Source organism: Camelina sativa, chromosome 14, assembly GCF_030686135.1.
Source record: "Camelina sativa cultivar CO46 ecotype springtype chromosome 14, ASM3068613v1".
In the NCBI taxonomy this organism is placed as follows: domain Eukaryota; kingdom Viridiplantae; phylum Streptophyta; class Magnoliopsida; order Brassicales; family Brassicaceae; genus Camelina; species Camelina sativa.
The window spans coordinates 9,190,936-9,211,586 of NC_141893.1; the positions used below are offsets into that span (position 1 = coordinate 9,190,936).

Below are 20,651 nucleotides of genomic sequence, written 5' to 3' on the forward strand. Positions count from 1 at the left end.
TTTGATCGATACCATTTAACTTTATACATTAAACACACAAATATATATTTTAGCAAAATACATTATTGGCCTAAATTTCGAATACAATTATTTTATTTTACTTTTAATGTGATAAAAAATATCATTTGAAAGTTGTGGGAAAGGAAATTCGACCATTCGTGTATAATGTTAATGTAATAAAGTTTATAATTTATAATTAATGATTAGAGATGAGAAATTTCGACAAAAAAATTATAGTAGTAAGTAATGTACAATCATTATCCTAAGAAAAGATAAGATTAGCATTGCCTAAAACAAAGATATGTGTATAATTGCTTCCAGCCCATAAAGTTGTGTCGAAAAGTTTTGGTTATAGTATTTCTATTTCCGTGTGCTTAAAGATAGAAAAAGTTTCTAATTAACAAAACGATAGAAGGAAATTATAAACTTAATTTTGTGTAAAGTAGGGAGCATCCAAAACATGTTGGGGTTAAATCACAGGCGTAATGATTTAAGAATAATATTCACCATCATTATCTTGTTATATAATTCTCACTTTATTACCTTTTTCTCTTTTTTTGGTTCTTAAATGTACATTATACATGTATTTTTTTGGTACTTCACTTATTTTCGTCAGATTTTTATCAGCAAAGTATAATTTCCCGTGATCAACATGATGACAACTTCTTTTTTTTTTTACCGTTTACTAAAATTACTTATTCTTGAAAGATTCCTACTTCTCTTCTGTGCATTATCTGTCTTCCAATCTTATTATTGAACTAATAAACCATGAGCATTGTGATTAAGTTTAGTTTAAACGGATTATTAGATGTTAATATTCAATATAATATATGCATGTACATTAATGAGACAATTTTAATATTGTCAACCTTCAAGCATAAGGAAACAAATCCAAGAAAAACTAATTATAGACTTGCATTAGTCAAAATGTCTTTTAAATGATCATAATTCAAATTCATCAGATAATAATATTTCATTCTTAATTAAAAAAGTATAGTTATGGGACAAACTAATAAAATAGAGTAAAACACTCCTCAAAATATTCAATCTTCTCCATTTGTTCAACACAAACACACACATACATAAAGGTAAAAAAAGACAGACACTCACTGCACAGTTCTCAAAATACTTCTATCTCTGTCTCTCTCTCTCTCTCCCTTTTTCTTCTTCTCTTCTCCCTAAGCTCTGCCCATAGGCAACAAACCTCTCTTTTGACCTAAGTGTGAGAGAGAGAGAGAGAGAGGCTGCAAAGATAAAAAGGGTAGACATCATTGAAGCTCTTTACTTCATTTTAATTTCAGAATCTCTCTTCAACCTACGCATCTCCTCATTTCAAAAAAAAAAAAGAAAAAAATGGTTGGGTCTCAGAAACATCTTACACTCTCAATGCTCTTCTTCTTCTACTCCTTTTGCTTTCTTTCCCTCTTCTCTCAACCTTCTCTTACTTCCACGTTTCTCGTCGACGGTGTCTCTGTCTGGAAAACCCCCACTGTTCATGTCGGCGACTCCGTTGGTAAGTGTTCTTTTCTTTTTACAAAATCAGTCCTTTAATTTTCTTATTTCTTTAGATTTTTACTCTTAATTAACAAAACGGTTTGATCTTTCTGTACACTTTCCAGTTTTCAGACACAAGTACGGATACGATCTTTACATCTTCAGAAGCAAAGATGCATACAATGTCTGTGACTTCACCCAAGCCACTCTTCTTACAAAACCTAATTCCACTTCCTTCACGGTATCTATATATATCTCTGTCTCACATTCACATTTATTAATTCGTTACCAAAATTGTGAAATTGGTGGAAAGGATGAGATTTTCATCTAGGTTTTCTCATAAAGTTCTGATCTTTTTTTTATTTACAAGTCTCCCCTTTTTTCAGCTCTGTTCTTGAGATTGGCAAAAAAGTTCCTCTTCCCCTGTTTTTTCCTCTGTTTTTGTTTCTTTTTAAAATCAATAGTTTCAGACTTTCAGTGGATGGATATTAATACAACTTGTGTAATCCGATGCTTTGTTTTGAGTTCTGACAAAAAAGGAAACTGATAAATTATTAAAATTCTACTAGTTTAATACACATCAAAAAGTCGTATGTTGAGGGCTCAATGATAAATTACAGTTATTAGAAGCATCTAATAGTTTAATACAGTCACTAAAAAAGCATCTAGGCTGTATTAAAATCTTTCTTTTACATACTTCAAAAGTTTGGAATTTCAAACATTTATTGTAATGATCTAGATTACATTTTAATCCAATTTCTTGATGAATCTTGTTTTCTCAGTGGTATCCATCAAGAACAGGCTCTTACTACTTTTCCTTCACAAACAATACATCTATTCCCAAAACTTGCCAACTCAACCAGAAGCTCTCAGTTCAAGTCATCCTCGCCGCGGCGGCATCAGCACCATCGCAACCACCAGCAATCTCCCCTGTTCCGGTTTCAGGAGGAGGAGTGATCTCGTCTCCTTCATCTTACCCCTGGCCATTAGGTCCTAGAGAAGGTTCAGCTTTCTCTCCTGGACCATCTCCGTCAGAGATCACGTCCGTGACAGTTCCTGGTAAAGACGGTGTTCCGTTCATCAACAGTAATCCGGCGGTTCCACTCCCCACCGGAGAAGTCGACTCTACTTCCATTAACCCTTTACCCACTTCCACTAATTCAGCACATCAGGTAACATTCACATACGAAAAGGTTAAACTCTTTTCAATACTAAAATGATTTGATTAATAAAATCTTTTGATGGTGTATGTTTGCAGGTGATGATGACAGTAACGGTGAAGCTAGTAGGTGTGTGCAGTGTAGCCATGTTTCATCTTCTTCTGTAGAGAGATAATTAAGAGAAGCTTTTAATGGAAGAATGATTACGTTCTTGATCTTATTGTTAATCAACTTAACTTTAGTTTTGTGTAATCATTCTTCCTCTAGCTTTTCTGTTTCTGTCTCTCTTATGGTAGGGCTCTTTGTTAGAATCTTTAGGGTTTATTTTGTTTGATATTTTATAAAATTAATGGTTTCTTACTTTCTTTTTTTCGCTGAGTTCGTGTCTCTCTTTTCTTTGTGGTGGCCACCACTGCTAACTCTCACTCATATGTCTCAGATTTCTTTTCAGAAATTTAGGTCCCTTCTCTAGAAATAAAAAAAGCATATAGGTATTAGCTTTAATTGAGAGTTGTAGTACTATATGTCCTATCCTTTTCTTATTTTCCAACTATTTAAAATGCGACATATAAACAGAGAGAGCTGAACATTAATTAAAATTTAAAAGCATATGAAGGTTTCCGTGAACAAGATTCTTACTAGCGTTTGCAATCATAGAATGAATGAATGAAACATTGAATTAGAGAAGTAGCAGTTTAGTTATTTCCCGTGAGTGGAAGAGAGGAGGGAAACAAATCAACTAGCCGACCGTTGAGTTATGATGAATATGCACTTGTGACTTGTGAACTCTATTAAAAGAAACAATTAAATTCATGTGACTAAATTAACAAAAGAAAAAAAAAAGCTTATTTTTTATTTCATTGATTAAAGACAAAAGACATGCATGACCATTTCAAACAAAGATGAAAAAAAAAGAGATAACAAAATAATTCACATATCACCTAAAGTAAAAAAAAAAAAAAAACGACGATTTAGTTTTGTATTCCACACATTTTATTTACAGAACTCAATGATCCAGCAGTGATAAGCTTGGCAAACGAACTTGCAATGGTTGAAGCCGGAAGCTGCTGCCAAAGCTTCAAACTCATCTCGTGACCTCTCTTTTCCGCCGGAACATTGGGTGAACATCAACATGTCCATGTCAAAGGCAATGTTTGCGTTGATGTCTCCATTTTCCGCATCATCAGGAGTGACTAACTCTATGACAACAACTTTACCGTTCTCCGGTAGTGATTTCCAACAATTTTTAAGAATCTTGATACAGTCTTCGTCGGTCCAATCATGAAGTATATGCTGTTAAACAAATGTAATTCCAGATGTAAGTACAATCTCCAAGCATGCATACACTCTTCCAAAAACATGTGTTAGAGAATAGGTGTAGTTTATGAACTTACTTTTAAGATCATGGCATCACCGGTTGGAACATCTACAAACATATCTCCGGAAACATGTTCCACTCCAGGGATATAAGGTGCTTGTGCCAAGGCACAAGTTATATCAAAATTGATACCCTTAATATTAGGATACTTTGAAGTAACAACACCAAGAGTGTTACCAACTCCTCCGCCCACATCAACCAAAACATTCACACCTTTGAAGCCTTCATAGACTTCAAGAGCCTTCTTCACCACCGCAATGGTTAATCCGTTTTGGTTAAAGAGTTTGCTAAATCTTTCATCTGTGCCCATATAGTCGAAGAGTTTCATGCCACCATGTGCGCGGCCAAACGCATCTCCTCCTTCTAGCAGCACATCTTTGAGTTGTGCCCTGCGAAAATGATGTATGGATATCGTAAGATTCATTTGTGTATATATAAAAGTGACTTCTAAAGAACTCAATATAAATGAATAGAAAAACTACCAAGTGTGAAGGAAGACGCTGTCGAAATTGACAATGACTTGAGAAGCAAGGGATCCCATATCTTGAATGTTATCATTCAAGAAGAACCTGCAAATTGGCTCGGCTTTGTAGACCCTCTCGCCCTTTCCTTCTAAGACCTTACTGCACTTGACCATGGAATAGCTAGCGAGTAAACGAAGCATGCGGTCCAGCAGAACCGGCGCCTCAGGGTTACGAGGTGTAGTTGGTAGCTTACTCGCTATCTCAGACGGTGAGAGGAACGAATCGGTGCGAGCGGCTTCTGAGTAGAGAGTGTCAAAGACACCGAGCTCGAGGGCAGCTTTGAGGACCATCGGAAAGGCGGCAGCATTGGCAAGTCTAACGGCCATCAAACCCAACTGATTATCATCATCAATAACTATTTGGGTTTTAGGGTTAGAGCTTAAGGTTTTTTCAAAATGGTATCCCATTTCTCTTTCTTTTTTCCTTGTTTTTGTTTTCTTCTCCTTCAAGGCACTCTGCGTGATCACACTGATCAGAAGCGAGGAAAGTTTCTCCTTTTATAGCTAAAACTAAGCGTCGTCATCTTTCTTTATTTAATTATATCGTTGGCTATGCTGGCCGGTCCATATGAGCGCTCTATGTGGAATAGTAAGAGCCACTTATGACGGCTGAAACAACTAAACATTGTTGTCTCATGTCGTTTGTTGTTATTCTTTTTCTAAAATAGCAGAAGTCAATGTTCAAAGGAAAAATTCACAATTTCATTGCTAAGTGAGCGACCAAGTGATAGATTATAGATACGTAACGTACTGATATTTATGTCTATCTTATGTTTCGCAGTTTAATACTTATACAAAAAAAAAAAAAAAGAAGCACACATACTTATATTACATGCATGGCTCCCACCTGTTCGCATGATTTTCTGTTGTTGTTGTTGTTGTTTTTTTTTTCTTTTTTTGTATGAATGTAAATTAAATAGCCATGATATATATAAGTCATATATGCATATTTTAGTTCAGACCGAAATTGAGATGTAATTTCACAAATAAGGTAATTAGAAATTTCGGATTGTCAAACTCCATTAGTTTCTATTGTTGGACTCAATCAGTATATATTATAAGGTTAATTAGTCCAAGGAACCTGAAATCCTTCCTAGTCACGTAATGGACCAACTAAAGTGAATACATGGTTTAAGTATCCGAGCGAATGTCAGTGTATGCAGTCACAGATAGATCTTTAGTTGTGTATCGGTAGCTGTGAGTCAAGAATGGCGATAGTCCTCATTTGACCACAATCAGAAAATTACTTTGAACATTAAAAACAACATTATCTTTACCATTCTATACGATTTATATAAAAATAACCTCGATAAGCTTTAAAAAAAAAATTGTTGGCCTTTTTAATTTTTTTGGGGAGGAAACAACACTGGTCGTCTGCTGAGTTTAATAATTCTGAAGATTTAATTCTAAATTATGATATGTGTAGAAGTTTGGAAAACTAATTTGGACTATAGGATCAACGGGTTTGTTTGGATCGATTTGCATATTTGGAAAATTTTGGTTGACTTTTAAAGGTTATGTTTCCTGTCTAAAACCTATAAGAAATGATTAACACGAACTGTGAATAAGTTTTAGAGAAACCTATTTTGGTTGAAATAGGTTTATTAGTTTTGGGTTATGGAAATTTGGACCGAAGTTAATGTATCATTCACGTTAATGTATCATCAAACCCATTTTCCGTTCGCAAGTTTTTTTCGAGGCTGATGTGATTCGTTTATGTTTTTAACGGAATAATAACAAATCAAGGCATTTGTATAACAGTATACACTTATTAGAATGAAGAAGATTCTAAGAATCCGAATCGATTGAGGGATTTTGCATTATAATTAAGTGGAAGAACTTGTTTTGTTAGTTTCAAAAAAAAACTTATTTTGTCATTTTTTACTTTCCTTCCTTTAGGATTTGGTATTTGATATATTTTTTCTTCTTAGGCCTCAATTAGTTAAAAAAAAAAAACATTAAGATACATTTGACAGAATTTCACTTTTAGTTTAATTCAGTCATATTTGATTTATTACTTTTTTTACTACAACTATATATTATCATTGGATATTATATTTCTAACATACATTCAAATTAATAACTAATAATTTTTATATTTTTTTTTGTCAACCAACTAATAAAATTGAGTTGTGCATTTTCTTAGTCCCCGAATAATAGCCTTAGTTCATATGTAAATGGATTTGATAGAGTTTCACCTTTTTCTTGAATCCATTGTTATTAAATTTATAAATTTTTAATTATAAATATTTATTATCTTTGAATATCACAGTTTAAAACATATTTTAAATTAATAACTGATAAAATTATTTGTAACATATAGTGTGCACTATATATATATATATATCAATATATATTATTAATTACTGTTAACTTAATATAAAATCTTCAAATTAAGACAATGAAATTTTTTATATATTATTTCCAAATACGTCAAAATGTGGCAGATTTTATATCTAGATAATTTTAATTTAATTATAATGATAAAAATTTTCTTGAATTGATTGTTATTATTTTCATGCTATAAATTGTTGTCTATATATATGGTTGGGCAGTTAATCATTGAACTTTCATTCCACTATGATCATGAATGACTTGCCTTTGCATCTTCTCGATGAAATTCTCTTCAGATTGGAATTTAAATCACAAATAAATATTTCCAATCTTATATATCTGATGATGATGATTCTGATTTTCAAATGAGATATTGTTCCTGGTTCAAACCTAGTTTGTTTAACCTTAAACCATATGGTGCTTCTTCCATCTTCTGTCAGCCTTTGGTCTCGTCATGCGATTCTATATCATTCGGAAAAAAATGTTTTTTCTATGGTAATAAGATATGTTACATTTTCGGCTCATGCTCTGGCCTTCTCTTATTTTACGTAAATGGTCTCTTCATTGTAAATCCCCTCACAAAGACGTTTCGAATCCTTGATCACCATGGATCAAAGCTTATGCCTATGATAGCTGGTGGAAATTATTCCAAAAAAGATTTCACACCAGAGCAATGTGTGTTGGTTTTGCGGTAAATCAAAACCGAACCACAAAAAGTTTTAAAATCGTTTGCATTTTTGAGATGGAAATGGTGTACGGCTTCGAGATCAGCGACGGATACTTTTGGAGACTATCTGATACAACCATCAACGCTGGTTCAAAAAGTGATTTCATGACGCGGATGAAACATGTTTACTTGGACGACACTCTTCACTGGTTGAGAAACGATGGAAGCATCGTAACTTTCAATCCGGAGACAGAGCAAGCACGAATGATCCCTTCCATATTCCACCGGGAATCTGATACGAAGTTACTATTGGCGGTGGACGATAAAATCAATCGCTTGACCTTAATATCGGGCACAAAAGAAACAATCTCAGTTTACACACTATTCGAGAATTCCAAATGGACCCTTGCTAGGCGGATCAAGATTGTACCCATGGAAGAGAATATTCTTGTATGCTGGGACATGGTTGCGTACGACTATAGCTGTCAAATGGTCCGTCCATGGACCATTTGGGCGTGACCGGTTGGACATTTTTTGTATGGGTGGAAGTTGGACATGTCCAAATGGACAATGGTCCTAAAGGTATCCATGCCTATTAAGATCATTTCCCATTGGTCATGACCATGGACAACCCATTTTTGTTTATGTTGTTTTTCACTTATAAAATCTAAGTTTTATTTTTGTTATTTTTTTTATAAAATCTAAATTTTATTTTTGTTATTATTCATTTATTTATAAAACCAAAGTGTTTATTTTTATAAAATCTTATTTATTTTACAAAATCTGATATTTATTTTACAAAACCAAAGTGTAGACATACGATCAAAGTATCAATTATCAAACCTCACCAACAAAATATCAATTATCAAAAAAGATGAAGAAAAGACTGTTTCATAACCAAAGTGTAGACATACGATCAAAGTATCAATTATCAAACCTCACCAACAAAATATCAATTATCAAAAAAGATGAAGAAAAGACTGTTTCATAATCTCATAAACAGAGAGAGATTGATTACCAAAGCAAGAGTGCTGATACCAAAGTAAAGTCTAATGTTTCCCGTAGTAATGATGCTCAGCTTCAAACAATCCCAGCTTCAAACACCTGAATTACATGTTTATGATGTTAAACAATGCAAATTTCAGAAACAATGCTATATGAGAAAGATGAATGAAACAATTAGAAATTTACAAACTTAGAGCTTTAGAAAGAGACAGAGAGACAAAGAGTAAAACGGGTGCTTCTCAATCCGATCAAAGTATCAAACCTCAGAAACTAGAATTACTGGAAACACTATCAAAAGGACTAAGCTGGACTAAACTGAAACGTTAGCAAAATCAAAAGGATCCAAAAATCAAAAGCCAAGCTACTATCAGCAAAAGCAGATATAAATAATAACTCAAACAAGTATCAGATTCAAGATCTTTCACAAATATATTAATAAGTAACACTTCTGAACCAAAACCTATATGAATCACTATCCTTATGGTATGAATCAAACGCATACAAATAAAGTCTAGAGCTTTGATAACATTAACAGTGGTTTTACAATACAAGGCAAATGGGCTCTTTCAAAACCGCAAATCTAAGAAGATAAGCTAATAGTTGCCTGAAAACCCAAAATCAATCAGAGAAGTAGAGACATATCGAAATCCCCATCAAACAATCTCCCTAAAAACTACTTGAAATCCGTAACCATGTTATAAGCTAAAATCCAGGCGACAAGAATCAGCTCTAATTTCAGGATCAATCAATCACTCAATCAATCAAAGCTATTGTCTCTCTATGCATAAACCCATTTACTAAGAAAACCACTAGATTCATAAGCTCAAATCAAGTTCGTACCTATGAAGATTGACAGAGGAAGAGACGACAGAGAAGGTGACTGCGTTTGTATGTGTTTTGCTTTCACTTCTTCTGCGTTTGCAAGACGAACACGAGAGAAGAAGAAGAGAGTATCTATGATGAACGATGGTTGAATCCTCTCATCTGATGTGGAATTATAAGAATTTGATCTGTAAATACGATTGTAGAAGAAGAAGGAAGAAGACTTTGATGATCGATTGTAAAATCTAATTTTCCCCCAAATTACATAACCCTAGATTTTTAGAGAATTAGGCATGCCCAATGTCCACATGGTTTTGCCCATTTGGTCATAGATCAAATTTGGTCTTTGGACCAATGGGACCATTTAATTATTGGGTATGTCCATAGTCCGTCCGTAATAGTTTGGACTGGTCTTGACCATGGGCCGAGAGCCCAATTGACATCTATACGTACGACGGCAAGCGTCTTGTGGTGAGAGATAGGAAGAGTACTTTCGAAGGTCGGGTTCATGTTTATGACCTAGAAACTAATAGTTGGAGAGTTTTGGGGTCAACATGGTGTTCGCGTAATAATCTTAGAGACTTTTATAAGTTTACGCCCTCCTTGTTCTCTATTGAGTTGGATGAGCAGACAAAGATTATCGTAGATTCGAATGACCAACGCATCCCTTATCTGATCGCGCTTATGGGACTCACTGGTACACAATTACAACCAACTAAACTAGATCTTTTTGGGTTGGTCAAAGCATGAATAAGTCTCCCTGAAGTGTAGGAGTTAGGAATAATGTTATGAATATATACATACAAAAAAAAAACATATCAACAACTTAGTTATAACTTGTAAAACTTAATAATGTTATGATGAGTACCGAAATGTATTTGCATCTAGATTTTTTTTTTGTTAATTATATTCATACGAAGAATTGTCTGTCGTCTTGACTGCACATGCAAGTGTCTCGGCTAAAGAGTGGAGAGTTACAGCTTCCATTCTTTCAACATGTGACAGACGCAAGTCTAATGGTTGGAGAGAGAAATACATGTATGTATAATGGGCCAAAAAAAAAAAAAATCTATATCCAGAAACTTCTTCTCCTATTCTTAATGCCAATTTCGTCTGGTCCACTAAAGGCCCATTGTTTTGTGTTTAGTCAAATCCAACAACAAACAAAACACTCATCTATCTGTTCGTGAAGCTAATCCCCACCGGATCAGCCATCCCCTCCGGCTAACATCTCTGTTCTCGCCGGCAACCAATTTTTTTATTTTCTATTTTCTTTCTTTCACCGAGATCTCTCGTTGGAGCTTCTTATTTCCACGTGATATAGACGGAATCGGAGGTTAAATCCGGTCATGTTTTCCGGCAAAGCCAAGCTTCAGCTTCCACCTGATTCACGGCGGCTTCTCCGTGCTGTTCCGTTCAGCTCAGGTATCCTCTAATCTCTCCCTTTCTCATGTTGTTGCAACAATTGGAGATTAGCTGCTTCGAATTCCCGGAAACTCAATTTCAAAATTCCCAAAAATTGTTTCAGGCCCGTGATCATAATTAGGGTTATTTGTTGTTTGTTAAATTAGGGTTATTTGAATCAATAACCAGTGTATGCAACTTCATTAGGGTTAGGGTAATCAGGTGGATTCATACATAGTTTCGATTTAGACAGGACTCGATTTCGTGATTAGGTTTCGACATTAGCTGAGTATGTTTGGCAACACAACTCTCTATTTCGTGATTCTCGAGGTTAATTTTTTGAAGGTGTGAACCACTTGGTAATTTTGCTGATTACATAATTGGGATGTGTGCTCTGTTTTTGAGCTATTGAATCCGTCGTTTGCAGCTAGGAGCTGGTACTTACTTTCCTGGTTTAGTAGCTGCACAGGTTGGGGGCTAATGTCAATCTTACTGATGATGCAACTAAACCTGAGGTGTCAAAATTCATCTTCTTTTGTTGTTTAACCAGATGAGTGATTGTGAATATGAGTTTATTTGTTATTTTGTATCATATATCTATGCAGGTTTTGGAAAATATGAGAAGACTCTGTCAACTTAACAAGCTCTTTTTAATGTAATGTATATACCCTTCTTCTTCACCTTTCTTGATTCTTCTCTCTGAACACTGGACCTTCGAATTTATGTGTCTCTAATTTTGTGTTGTTATTGAAGATAGATAATTTTTTTTTGATTCTGGTCCTGTTTCGATTCATAACCTTTGATCAATTGTGCTCTGGTCTTTTTAAAGGTTAATTGGCGTGATAAATGTCAAGTAATGAAGCAAGGTAATTCATCTATCTGCTCCGGTTTGTTTATTGTTTTCAAGTATATATATTGATGTGAATGTGGATGTGGATGTGTGATCTTCAGAAGTAGCTTTTGATTTGGGAATCAATTTAGTTTGAAGTAGGTTAGGATTTGGGAACCGATTTACTTTCAATGTTCGTGATAAATGCTTGTTAGAATGACATGTTGTCAAATGTTTGAATGATGTCTGTTTTTCTTTTTATTGTGTTTCTCTGGTGTTACTAACGTTTGTATTGCATTGTTTGATCAATTTCTGTTATGTTATGTTAATCTCTATATATATATGTGTGTCTGTTGATATAGACGGAATTGGAGGTTAAATCCTCCGGCAAAGCCAAGCTTGAGCTTCCACCTGATTCACGGCGGCTTCTCATTCATGGCTCTTCTCCATGCTGTTCCGTTCAGCTCAGGTATCCTCTAATCTCTCCCTTTCTCATGTTGTTGCAACAATTGGAGTTTAGCTGCTTCGAATTCTCGGAAACTCAATTTCAAAACCCAAAAATTATTTCAGGCCATGAGTTTCATCTCTTCTCCAGTCAATCCGACCAAAGCTTCCTTTGGAATCCCAGGTACATCTAATCTCTCTCTTTATACACACTTAGGACACGTTTTGCTTTCTCTCTATTTAGACAAAAAAATAAATAATAATTATTATAAAGTATTGCACATACACACATGAGTCCTCCTTGCACTATATTCGAACAACGACAAAAACAATTAGTTTTGGATTTGAGTCCTTAAACTTGCGTGCTTCCATAAACCACTGGTTGTAATTACTAGGTATGGTAAAAAGAAAAAAAGAAAAAAGTAAGTCTATACGCACACATGAGTGGTCGATCACTCAATCTCCAACAGAAGAATAAAAGCTAGAGAGCAAATGTTGAAACGCTGCATCTTGCCAAGCCACTTTTTTTGTTTTACCAATCTGTAAAGGTAAAATGCACCACACATAGACACGGTTACTCAATGTGGGTTACTCATTGTGGGAGAGAGTATGAGTATGATAGGATGGTGACATAAAAAAAGAACAAGAAGAAGAGTCACGCAAGCAAAGCAAAGAGATGCATCATCTCTCCGCTATAAAAACAGAGTCTGGGGTAACTCAAAACATCATAGCAAGAGAGAGCAAGAGCAAGCGAGAGAGATTCAAATATCAAAAGGAAAAGTTAGTTATTCTTTCAAAACAAAAAAAATGGGGGTCGTTGCATTCGAGTGGAATGAGAGAGGCAACAACCAACTGCTGCTGCTGATGAACAGGGACAATTGGTATTCCAGGTAACCATATTATTCATTCCAGGTCTGATTATATTTTAACTTTTGCGTCTGACATTGTTAAGTTTGTCCTCTGATCCTTGTTTTGCTTTTCTTCGTATTGCGTGATTTAAAGGGCCATAAGAGAGGTGGCTTGGAATGACTCTGAGGAGTACTTGAGTGGCCATTGTGAAGCCAACCCTACTTTGTTTTGGCTGGGTGTTTCAAAGAAAGGCCGAGTCGCATTTCTCGTCAGTTCTACGTTAATGCTTGACCAAATTGATGGAATCAGAGGACCCGATCGTTATCCAGATGTTTTCCTACGTGTAGGTTTTTATATTTATTTTTATATTTATTTCAGAATATTTCGATCATGGACTCTGCTTTTGTGTTATTACAGGACCACACGAGTCCACAGGAGTTTGCCGAAAACCTAGTACTTGATGAACACACGGATGAAGGGCATGTCTTTAGCCTTATTGTCGCAGACGTCAATTGTCCTTCGATGATACATATCAGGAAACCCGACGCAGATGAGTCGAATTTCATAGTAGAACGCGTTCCCTCTGGGATACACTCTCTCTCCATCAATGGTCTCGACGAAGGATCTCCCAGGGTAATTAAATGCTTGTAACTAGAGTAGTAATTAAATGATCTGTCTTCACCTATTTTCCTATATTTTTTACAATCAACCCCCCTCCCTTTTTTTGTTTTTGGTGTTATATATTCAGGATTTTCGCCTAAGAGACCATTTTGAACGGATGATTTGTAATATGGGAAACTATGGTGCGACGACGACGTTGTTGGAGATCCCTGGCTTTTTTATGTATGATGCTCAAGGCGACGACGCTCCATTTCTCCGAACTGTGGGTGCTGATACTTCTGGATATGTCTACCTTACTGTTTGTTGATGAATTATGATACTTAATTACCTCACCATCATTAACTAATCCTTTCCATTTACCATTCAGGTTCAACGCTACGGGACTACCAGCACGTCGGCATTGTCAATGGAACGCATGGGGGAACGCACTTGGAAGGTCATGTTTTATGAAAGGAAGAAGGTGGTCGAGCATGATGCTCAATATAACCACACCGGCTTCGTTTTCTACACCCTTTAAGAAAAAAAGAACAAAGCTACAAAGAGACACTGCTTAACATCCTTCCTAATTATAATTATTTCTCATCTATATGTAATAAAATAATCTGTCTGTCATACTAGATCTCTCTAATTAACCTTGGGAAACCTATTTCCTTTTGGTCAGTCATAAGATATCATAATTGTGCTTTTTATTTCATATGATGAATGAATAAATAATAATTTTATTTTCTTAATCTTTCCTAACTATATATGGTAACTTTTAAGTTCACACACGTTAGAGCTAAAAGTGATCAAGTTTTGCGTATGAATGCCAATCCTCAACGTGTGTCACAAGAAATCTCTTTTTTTTTTCTTTTTTTTTCTCTTCTATTTGGTATACAAAGTCTTTTATGATTCCAACTGAGTTTGAAGACCTCACCTGAGTTGTGGAGCTTTTCCTTAGTTTCGCAAGTTTTGAGCACTGAATCTGACATTATTTCACTTTGCTTCCCCAACAAATTCTTTCAACTTCTTCAGCGTCATCATCTTCCAATCCAACCTAACAGAGAGAACCAACGAACACTAATTAATTTTGTTTACCAAACCAGTTTACGGTTGTAAGACCAAACCAGTTCACGGTTTACAGACAAAACAAAATAATTAATGAGCAAACAAAACAAAATAATGAAATATAATTATGTAGTCCACTAACACTAAGATCAGTGATAAATGGGCCAGAAAAGCTCGTTACGCGATTGGTTTTTGTTGTAACGCTCTATATAAACAAGACCAGAAAAAAAAAATTGAAGGTCTCTCCGTTAAAAAATTCAAAATCTCTAGAGTGAGTGTCTCCATTGCGTAAGTGTAATTATTTCGGATTCTATCCATTATTTGCATGTAGTCAGTTGGAACATAGAAAAAAAATAAACGAGAAGTTGCCACTCATATGATATAATGAGTTATATAAATTCGATATTCCAGTCCAGAGACTTTTAAAACGAGCTGGCGTACATATACGTAGGCGACTACGTATGCATGCATTATGCATACACATGAAGAAACATCGTACGTATATGTCTACGTATGTGTGTGTGTGTGCGCGCAACAAGTGATGATGATAGTGAATGTGGTGCTATTCGTGTGGAAACCACACTCATCCCTCTCTTTCTTTATATTATTATCAACCCTTCCCATTATTTAATCTTATAATACGTAATAAGTTAATTGACTTCTCAGTGCTTTCCAATTCATCAATCCGTCTATTTTTTATTTTTTTAATATATCAAGGGGAAAAAAAAACCTTTATGTGTAAATTATCTACAATTAATTTGTTGTTATGATTTTTCACTTGCAGACGGCTCAAACTGTTGGATCAAAGAATCTATAGTGTGAAAAGTATCTGATTCAATTTTGATCCCCTTCATATAGAAGATAGTTGGATTCTACTGTTTCATATTTTAATCGTCCATATGCATTATGTGTCCGTCTTATCAGTAAGGTGCTGTGTTGATTAATCCAAATTTTAAACCTGTTTTAGTCTTCCTAATTAAAGAAGATGTAGAGTAGTATGATAACGGTTATCAAACATTTCCAAAATCGAACAGTGTCTTATCACAGTAAATAGATTATCCATTTATCACTTTTGGTCAAACACTAAAGAAAATCTAGGGAAGGTTTCTAAATAGTATACTGTGTGTGATTTTGATTCGACCCCCTTTTGTTTTGGCATTGTTTCTTTGTCGAGAAAGCAAGTATATAATTAACGAACAACAAAAATAAACATAAGGTAAAAGAATGAGAAGGTTGTTTCATTTTTATTTCTATAGAAAACGCTTTCATACAAGTTTCCGTGTTCTAACAAAAAGGGAGAACATAAAATAAAATAAAATAAAATTAAAATCAATTAGCCGACAGTTTAATTATATACAATGGATCACGTAAGGGGTGAAAACAATGAAGAAAATAATTTCATGATTCTTTTTTTTTCTTTATAAAAGATGAGAAATTAATTAATATATGTCAAAAAAAAGAGAGGCTGAAACTTGTAGAAAGATCTTTGCATCAAATTTCTTCCAAAAAATGTAACTACTTACCAACCAAAGTCCGATCATGTATTGCAAAAAAGCCGGAGATTTAATTATTATTCTCATAACAAATATATTTAATTATCAGAAATATACTAAAGCATTTGCCAAATTTGAATATGACTTTTTTGACGAGTCAGTATATGATATAGTAATGCAGTTGCCAGAAGAAAACGTAATTCAGTAACTTGGTAATAAAAGTAAAACCAGTCCAAGAACAAAAGTATTATCTTTTTTTAACAAACTTTTGGCCAACAGATTTCGTGTACCATTAGGTCATCGTTTGGGAGGTTGAGATTTCATTTTTATATAGCTTGTATCCTCTTTTCTCTGCCAAGAAGACATATATGCATGGCTTTGATCTTGAAGAAAAAGACTTAACAGCTCCATATATAGTGTAACTGCCCCTTTCGGTCACTCGGATTGTTTTGCTGTTCTTCAAGAATCAAATGAAATGACAAAGAAACCCAAATGCGTGTGTGGTTTCACATTTATTTTCATTATTTATAAATTTCTAATAAAGTTTACATATACATGTGGCTTTTGGATTTAATTTCAACTGAGATCCATTTTTTGGGGTATAGATATTTATACCAATTGTTATGCTTTATTATCTTTACCGATCGTACGCGGAAACCCACTTTACGTTTGTTTGTAAACTTCATTTTGTTCGTTTCAAACTTATAATCATAGTGTAAAAACGATTAGGTGTTTGTTTAATTCGATTTCCTAATCGAAATTTTTGAAAACGACATATAATCAAAGTATTTCCGTTAGTGTTGATAATGCTCCCCCATATATATTATTAATTATTAATCGTCGACTCTACCACATAAAAGTTTATAATAAAATTAAAATTTTTAAAAAGCTATAAAAAAAAACTCACACAATCTCACCATATATAGAACCTAGGCGTGTGTTCTCCACACTTCACCTATATCCTCTACCTTCTTATTTCAGCACAAACCACACAAAAGATAAAGAAAAAGACAACCAAATCAAAAGACTTAAACCATGGAGTCACACAACGTGAACAACAGCTTGAACGTAGACATGGAGAACAATCAAGAAACGGCGTTCGACTACTCTAAAAGAGCTCAATGGCTAAGAGCCGCCGTGCTAGGTGCCAACGACGGTCTTGTCTCCACGGCTTCACTTATGATGGGTGTCGGTGCGGTCAAGCAAGACGTCAAGGTCATGATCTTATCTGGTTTTGCCGGTTTAGTTGCCGGAGCTTGTAGCATGGCGATCGGAGAGTTTGTCTCCGTTTACTCTCAGTACGACATCGAGGTGGCTCAGATGAAGAGAGAGAACGGAGGACATGTGGAGAAAGAGAAGCTTCCGAGCCCGATGCAAGCTGCTGCGGCATCTGCGCTAGCGTTTTCTCTAGGAGCAATTGTGCCTTTAATGGCGGCTGCGTTTATAAAAGAATATAAAGTGAGGATCGGAGCGATAGTGGCGGCGGTGTCGTTGGCGTTGGTGATGTTCGGGTGGTTAGGGGCGTTTTTGGGGAAAGCACCGGTGCTTAAGTCGTCGTCTAGGGTTTTGATTGGAGGATGGTTAGCTATGGGAGTTACGTTTGGTTTGACCAAACTGATTGGGTCACATAGTCTGTGATGTTTTGTGTGTGTTACATACGTACGTGAGTAACGTGAGTAAACTCTTCTTCATGCTTCATGCTTCATGCTCCATGCAACACAATTTAAGCGGTTACGTTTTTGTTTATAGAAAAAGAAAGTGTGGAAATGAACTTTGTGACTTGTCTTATTTCGTGGGAATTTGATAGTAATGGGATATCTCTTTGTAAGCAATTGCGTTATATAAATCTATCAAATGGACTTTTACCCAATAATGATAAAAGGCGAGTTGAGAGTCTTTTTAACGCTTGTGGCTCTACAGTCTCTAACTATACAATCGATGGACAAAAAAGTATTCTTAAAATTTGTTTAAATCTATATTATCCGAATTGATCTAAATTTGAAGAATTCAGATACCTTAAAATTTAAGAGCTTGACAAGAAAAAGTTTATATAGCACAAAAAGGTTGATATCTGTCTGAAGTTTGACATTTGAAATCAATATGGTAATTTTTGTTTTAAATGGTTTTCTTTCTTGTGTAATTTTAAAGTTATATAGATACATATCTAACCATCGACTCTTCCTATATGAATCATAAAAAAAAAAACAGAGCTGATTACTAACATAACTGGCATTTCAATTTTTTTTGGCTGATAAATTTCTTCAACTAATTTGCCCCCAACTGAATCTAATTTCTGTCAACAATTATATAATTCTTTAGTTAACTGAAAAAAAATATCTGAAGAGAGTACACAATTTGACTCAATAGACTAAATCCTAGAAAGTGCCACTAATTTGCCAAAACCACCAAATTAATCCGCCAAAATACCGCTGATTTTGTTTGGTAGTTAGAAATTCTAACTATAGCCTAACAAAACACGTTGTTTTGTAAGTGAAATTTATATCAGCACTAGAGAATACAGATCCTTTACACAATGTTTGATCACGTTTCAGTGTAAAAAGCTTTACACAAATCAATGAATCTCCGGAAGAAACATAAAAAAAAAAAGAGAGAGCTACTTTTGGAATCGTTGTCGTGTTCTATAACTTCAAGCTGCTTTTGCACGAGATTGCGTGTCATCTCTCTCTCACATCCTTGTAGAAAGGAATATGGAACATGTGGGTGTGGCTTTAGCATCATTGATATCATTTTCTATGTAGTAACTAGTAAATATAAACAGAACCAACAACAAATTACCACCGAAGCAATCAATATAGGTAAAACCTTTTTTATCGTTATGTAAAAAAAAGTTATTTTACCTATAGCAAATTAAAAATGGAACAACATTCATCAAAACATGACCGAAGCCAAGAATACATGTGTTATCGACAATATTCAGCCACACAACCAAGAACAATTATATTGTATTCTCACTTCTTCAAACTCATTTAATACATGTAAAGGTTTGTATAAGTTGTGGCATCTCATGCTGATATTTCAGCACAAACTTATCCATGAAGTCGGAGCTTTTCATCTTCAATATAGTGAAATAGTTGATGTCTTCTTTCTCCACAAGTCCTTTCAAAAGAAGCAAAGAGATCACCTTGTTCCTCGGTTTGATTCTCTTCTCCATGCTCAGACCCAACACCACCGGTCTTGCAACAATATCACGAGCCTGCAGACCAATGTTGTTTACAAGGTACTCCATCGTGTACATTATCTTCTCATCTGAAACGTTCGCAACGTTTGGGAATCTCATGATTGCTGAGACGAAATCTTCTTTAGACCAACCAAAACGTTGGAACAACTTAAACTTCCGTTCCATTGTTGATTCGCTCGTGGAATCAAAGGCTACCATAGCGTAAACAAAACCGGCCTTCTTCGGGTCAAAACCATATCTGCAAACTCTGTTCAAGACCTCGTTGAACCTTCTCTCTGAAGAGAAGAAAGTGAAAGGAGACGCTTGAACCAACCACTTGATGCTTTTATCAGGAACACCAAGCTCTCTACAAATAGAGACCCGGGGAGATACAAAATGATCAATCTTCAAAGAGAAACATCTGTACCCACGCTTGAGACACTTGACAACTCTTTCTTCCTCTAAGAGTATGCTCTTGAGGGAAACATAGCAAGGGATCAGTCTTTTCTCCAAGCTGAAAGATAGCGTTTTCGGGCAAGAAGAGATCAGCTTCGCAGTATCCGAGGGCGTAAACCCAATGGAATTGAAAAACATGAGCTTGGGAGAGATAACGTCCTCTGGGCTCAATGAACAGGATACGTGGAAAATATTTGATGACATTGCTGATCTGGTCATTGGTGAAGCCATGGTTCTTGAAGAGAGCAAGAACAGAGTCTGGTTTCTTGGAAGAAACCAGTTTGACGAATCTTGAATTTGATTTGGCTGATTCCAAAGACAACCCACACGAATTCACCAGATACGAAACTGTAAAAGATTCCGAACACTGGGCTTGCTTTTGGAAATCATCTGATTTCACTTGTTGTGACTGTGACACTGAACACAATGTTCTTCTTATACTCACCAAAAACCCTAGATTGACTACGACGGCGGAGTAATTAAAAACGAAATCTCCGACATTTCTCCGGAAAGATGGAATTATACAAACCCTTCTGCAGTGTAACAAGCTCGACGACATCAATACGCGAAAACCCTAATCCTAAGCCTAAGCCTCTTTTCCAAATCTCAATTAAAATTTAAAAACAAAAAAAAATTCCGAACTTTGCAATAAACTGGCTCAACTGAGAATAGAGGTCACGATTGCTGTTCTGTGTAGCCTTGAGAAGGCTTGCATAGACTTCACGGAGATGTTTGTTCAGTGGGAGAGCTCCGAAGGACCACCTCTCTTGGCTCAGTCACACAGGAGTGTGAAAATCAATTTTGGTACGACCATGGAAGAAAACGGGATATCTCAAAATGTAGCCCTTTACTTCTCTGGATTCGCAGATTCGCCTCATATTGTATTATTTTACACAATAACCCATATGTCACAAGACAAGTTACATAATTAGACCGTGTATAGTCTT

At 35.3% G+C, this 20,651-nt stretch overlaps 4 protein-coding genes and 2 pseudogenes across 10 annotated transcripts; 4 read left to right on the forward strand and 2 right to left on the reverse strand.

Moving 5' to 3' along the window:
- Window positions 1-1,045: 1,045 nt before the first annotated feature.
- On the forward strand, window positions 1,046-3,023 carry LOC104743425 (uncharacterized). Its single transcript, XM_019235274.2, has 4 exons — window positions 1,046-1,513; window positions 1,620-1,735; window positions 2,277-2,666; window positions 2,753-3,023. Exons 1-4 carry the CDS (start codon window positions 1,354-1,356, stop codon window positions 2,819-2,821), a joined length of 735 nt encoding a protein of 244 aa, XP_019090819.1. The 5' UTR covers window positions 1,046-1,353; the 3' UTR covers window positions 2,822-3,023.
- Window positions 3,024-3,485: 462 nt separating this feature from the next.
- Window positions 3,486-5,061, reverse strand: LOC104740806 (indole glucosinolate O-methyltransferase 1-like). The gene is made up of 3 exons (XM_010461510.3): window positions 4,515-5,061; window positions 4,049-4,421; window positions 3,486-3,947 (listed from the first exon to the last, which is right to left on the reverse strand). Exons 1-3 carry the CDS (start codon window positions 4,961-4,963, stop codon window positions 3,648-3,650), a joined length of 1,122 nt encoding a protein of 373 aa, XP_010459812.1. The 5' UTR covers window positions 4,964-5,061; the 3' UTR covers window positions 3,486-3,647.
- A 2,080-nt stretch (window positions 5,062-7,141) lies between these two features.
- Window positions 7,142-8,338, forward strand: LOC109128656 (F-box protein At1g20360 pseudogene; annotated as a pseudogene). The gene has a single exon (XR_015580982.1). The product of XR_015580982.1 is annotated as an F-box protein At1g20360 pseudogene (transcript).
- A 2,008-nt stretch (window positions 8,339-10,346) lies between these two features.
- Window positions 10,347-14,261, forward strand: LOC104740807 (uncharacterized). 5 transcript variants are annotated; one of them, XM_087486394.1, is made up of 11 exons: window positions 10,347-10,808; window positions 11,215-11,302; window positions 11,393-11,442; window positions 11,617-11,653; window positions 11,979-12,085; window positions 12,187-12,244; window positions 12,456-12,950; window positions 13,063-13,252; window positions 13,327-13,542; window positions 13,658-13,796; window positions 13,898-14,261. In XM_087486394.1, exons 7-11 carry the CDS (start codon window positions 12,868-12,870, stop codon window positions 13,978-13,980), a joined length of 711 nt encoding a protein of 236 aa, XP_087342520.1. In that variant the 5' UTR covers window positions 10,347-10,808; window positions 11,215-11,302; window positions 11,393-11,442; window positions 11,617-11,653; window positions 11,979-12,085; window positions 12,187-12,244; window positions 12,456-12,867; the 3' UTR covers window positions 13,981-14,261. The 5 variants fall into 5 exon arrangements, with proteins under 5 accessions (XP_087342520.1, XP_087342516.1, XP_087342519.1 ...); XM_087486390.1 differs by having other exon boundaries at window positions 13,658-13,792; XM_087486393.1 differs by having other exon boundaries at window positions 10,518-10,808; window positions 12,609-12,950; window positions 13,658-13,792.
- Window positions 14,262-16,874: 2,613 nt separating this feature from the next.
- On the forward strand, window positions 16,875-17,943 carry LOC104740808 (vacuolar iron transporter homolog 1). The gene has a single exon (XM_010461521.3). It carries the CDS (start codon window positions 17,106-17,108, stop codon window positions 17,706-17,708), a length of 603 nt encoding a protein of 200 aa, XP_010459823.1. The 5' UTR covers window positions 16,875-17,105; the 3' UTR covers window positions 17,709-17,943.
- A 940-nt stretch (window positions 17,944-18,883) lies between these two features.
- On the reverse strand, window positions 18,884-20,412 carry LOC104759323 (uncharacterized; annotated as a pseudogene). Its single transcript, XR_015579329.1, has one exon. The product of XR_015579329.1 is annotated as an uncharacterized LOC104759323 (transcript).
- Window positions 20,413-20,651: the final 239 nt, after the last annotated feature.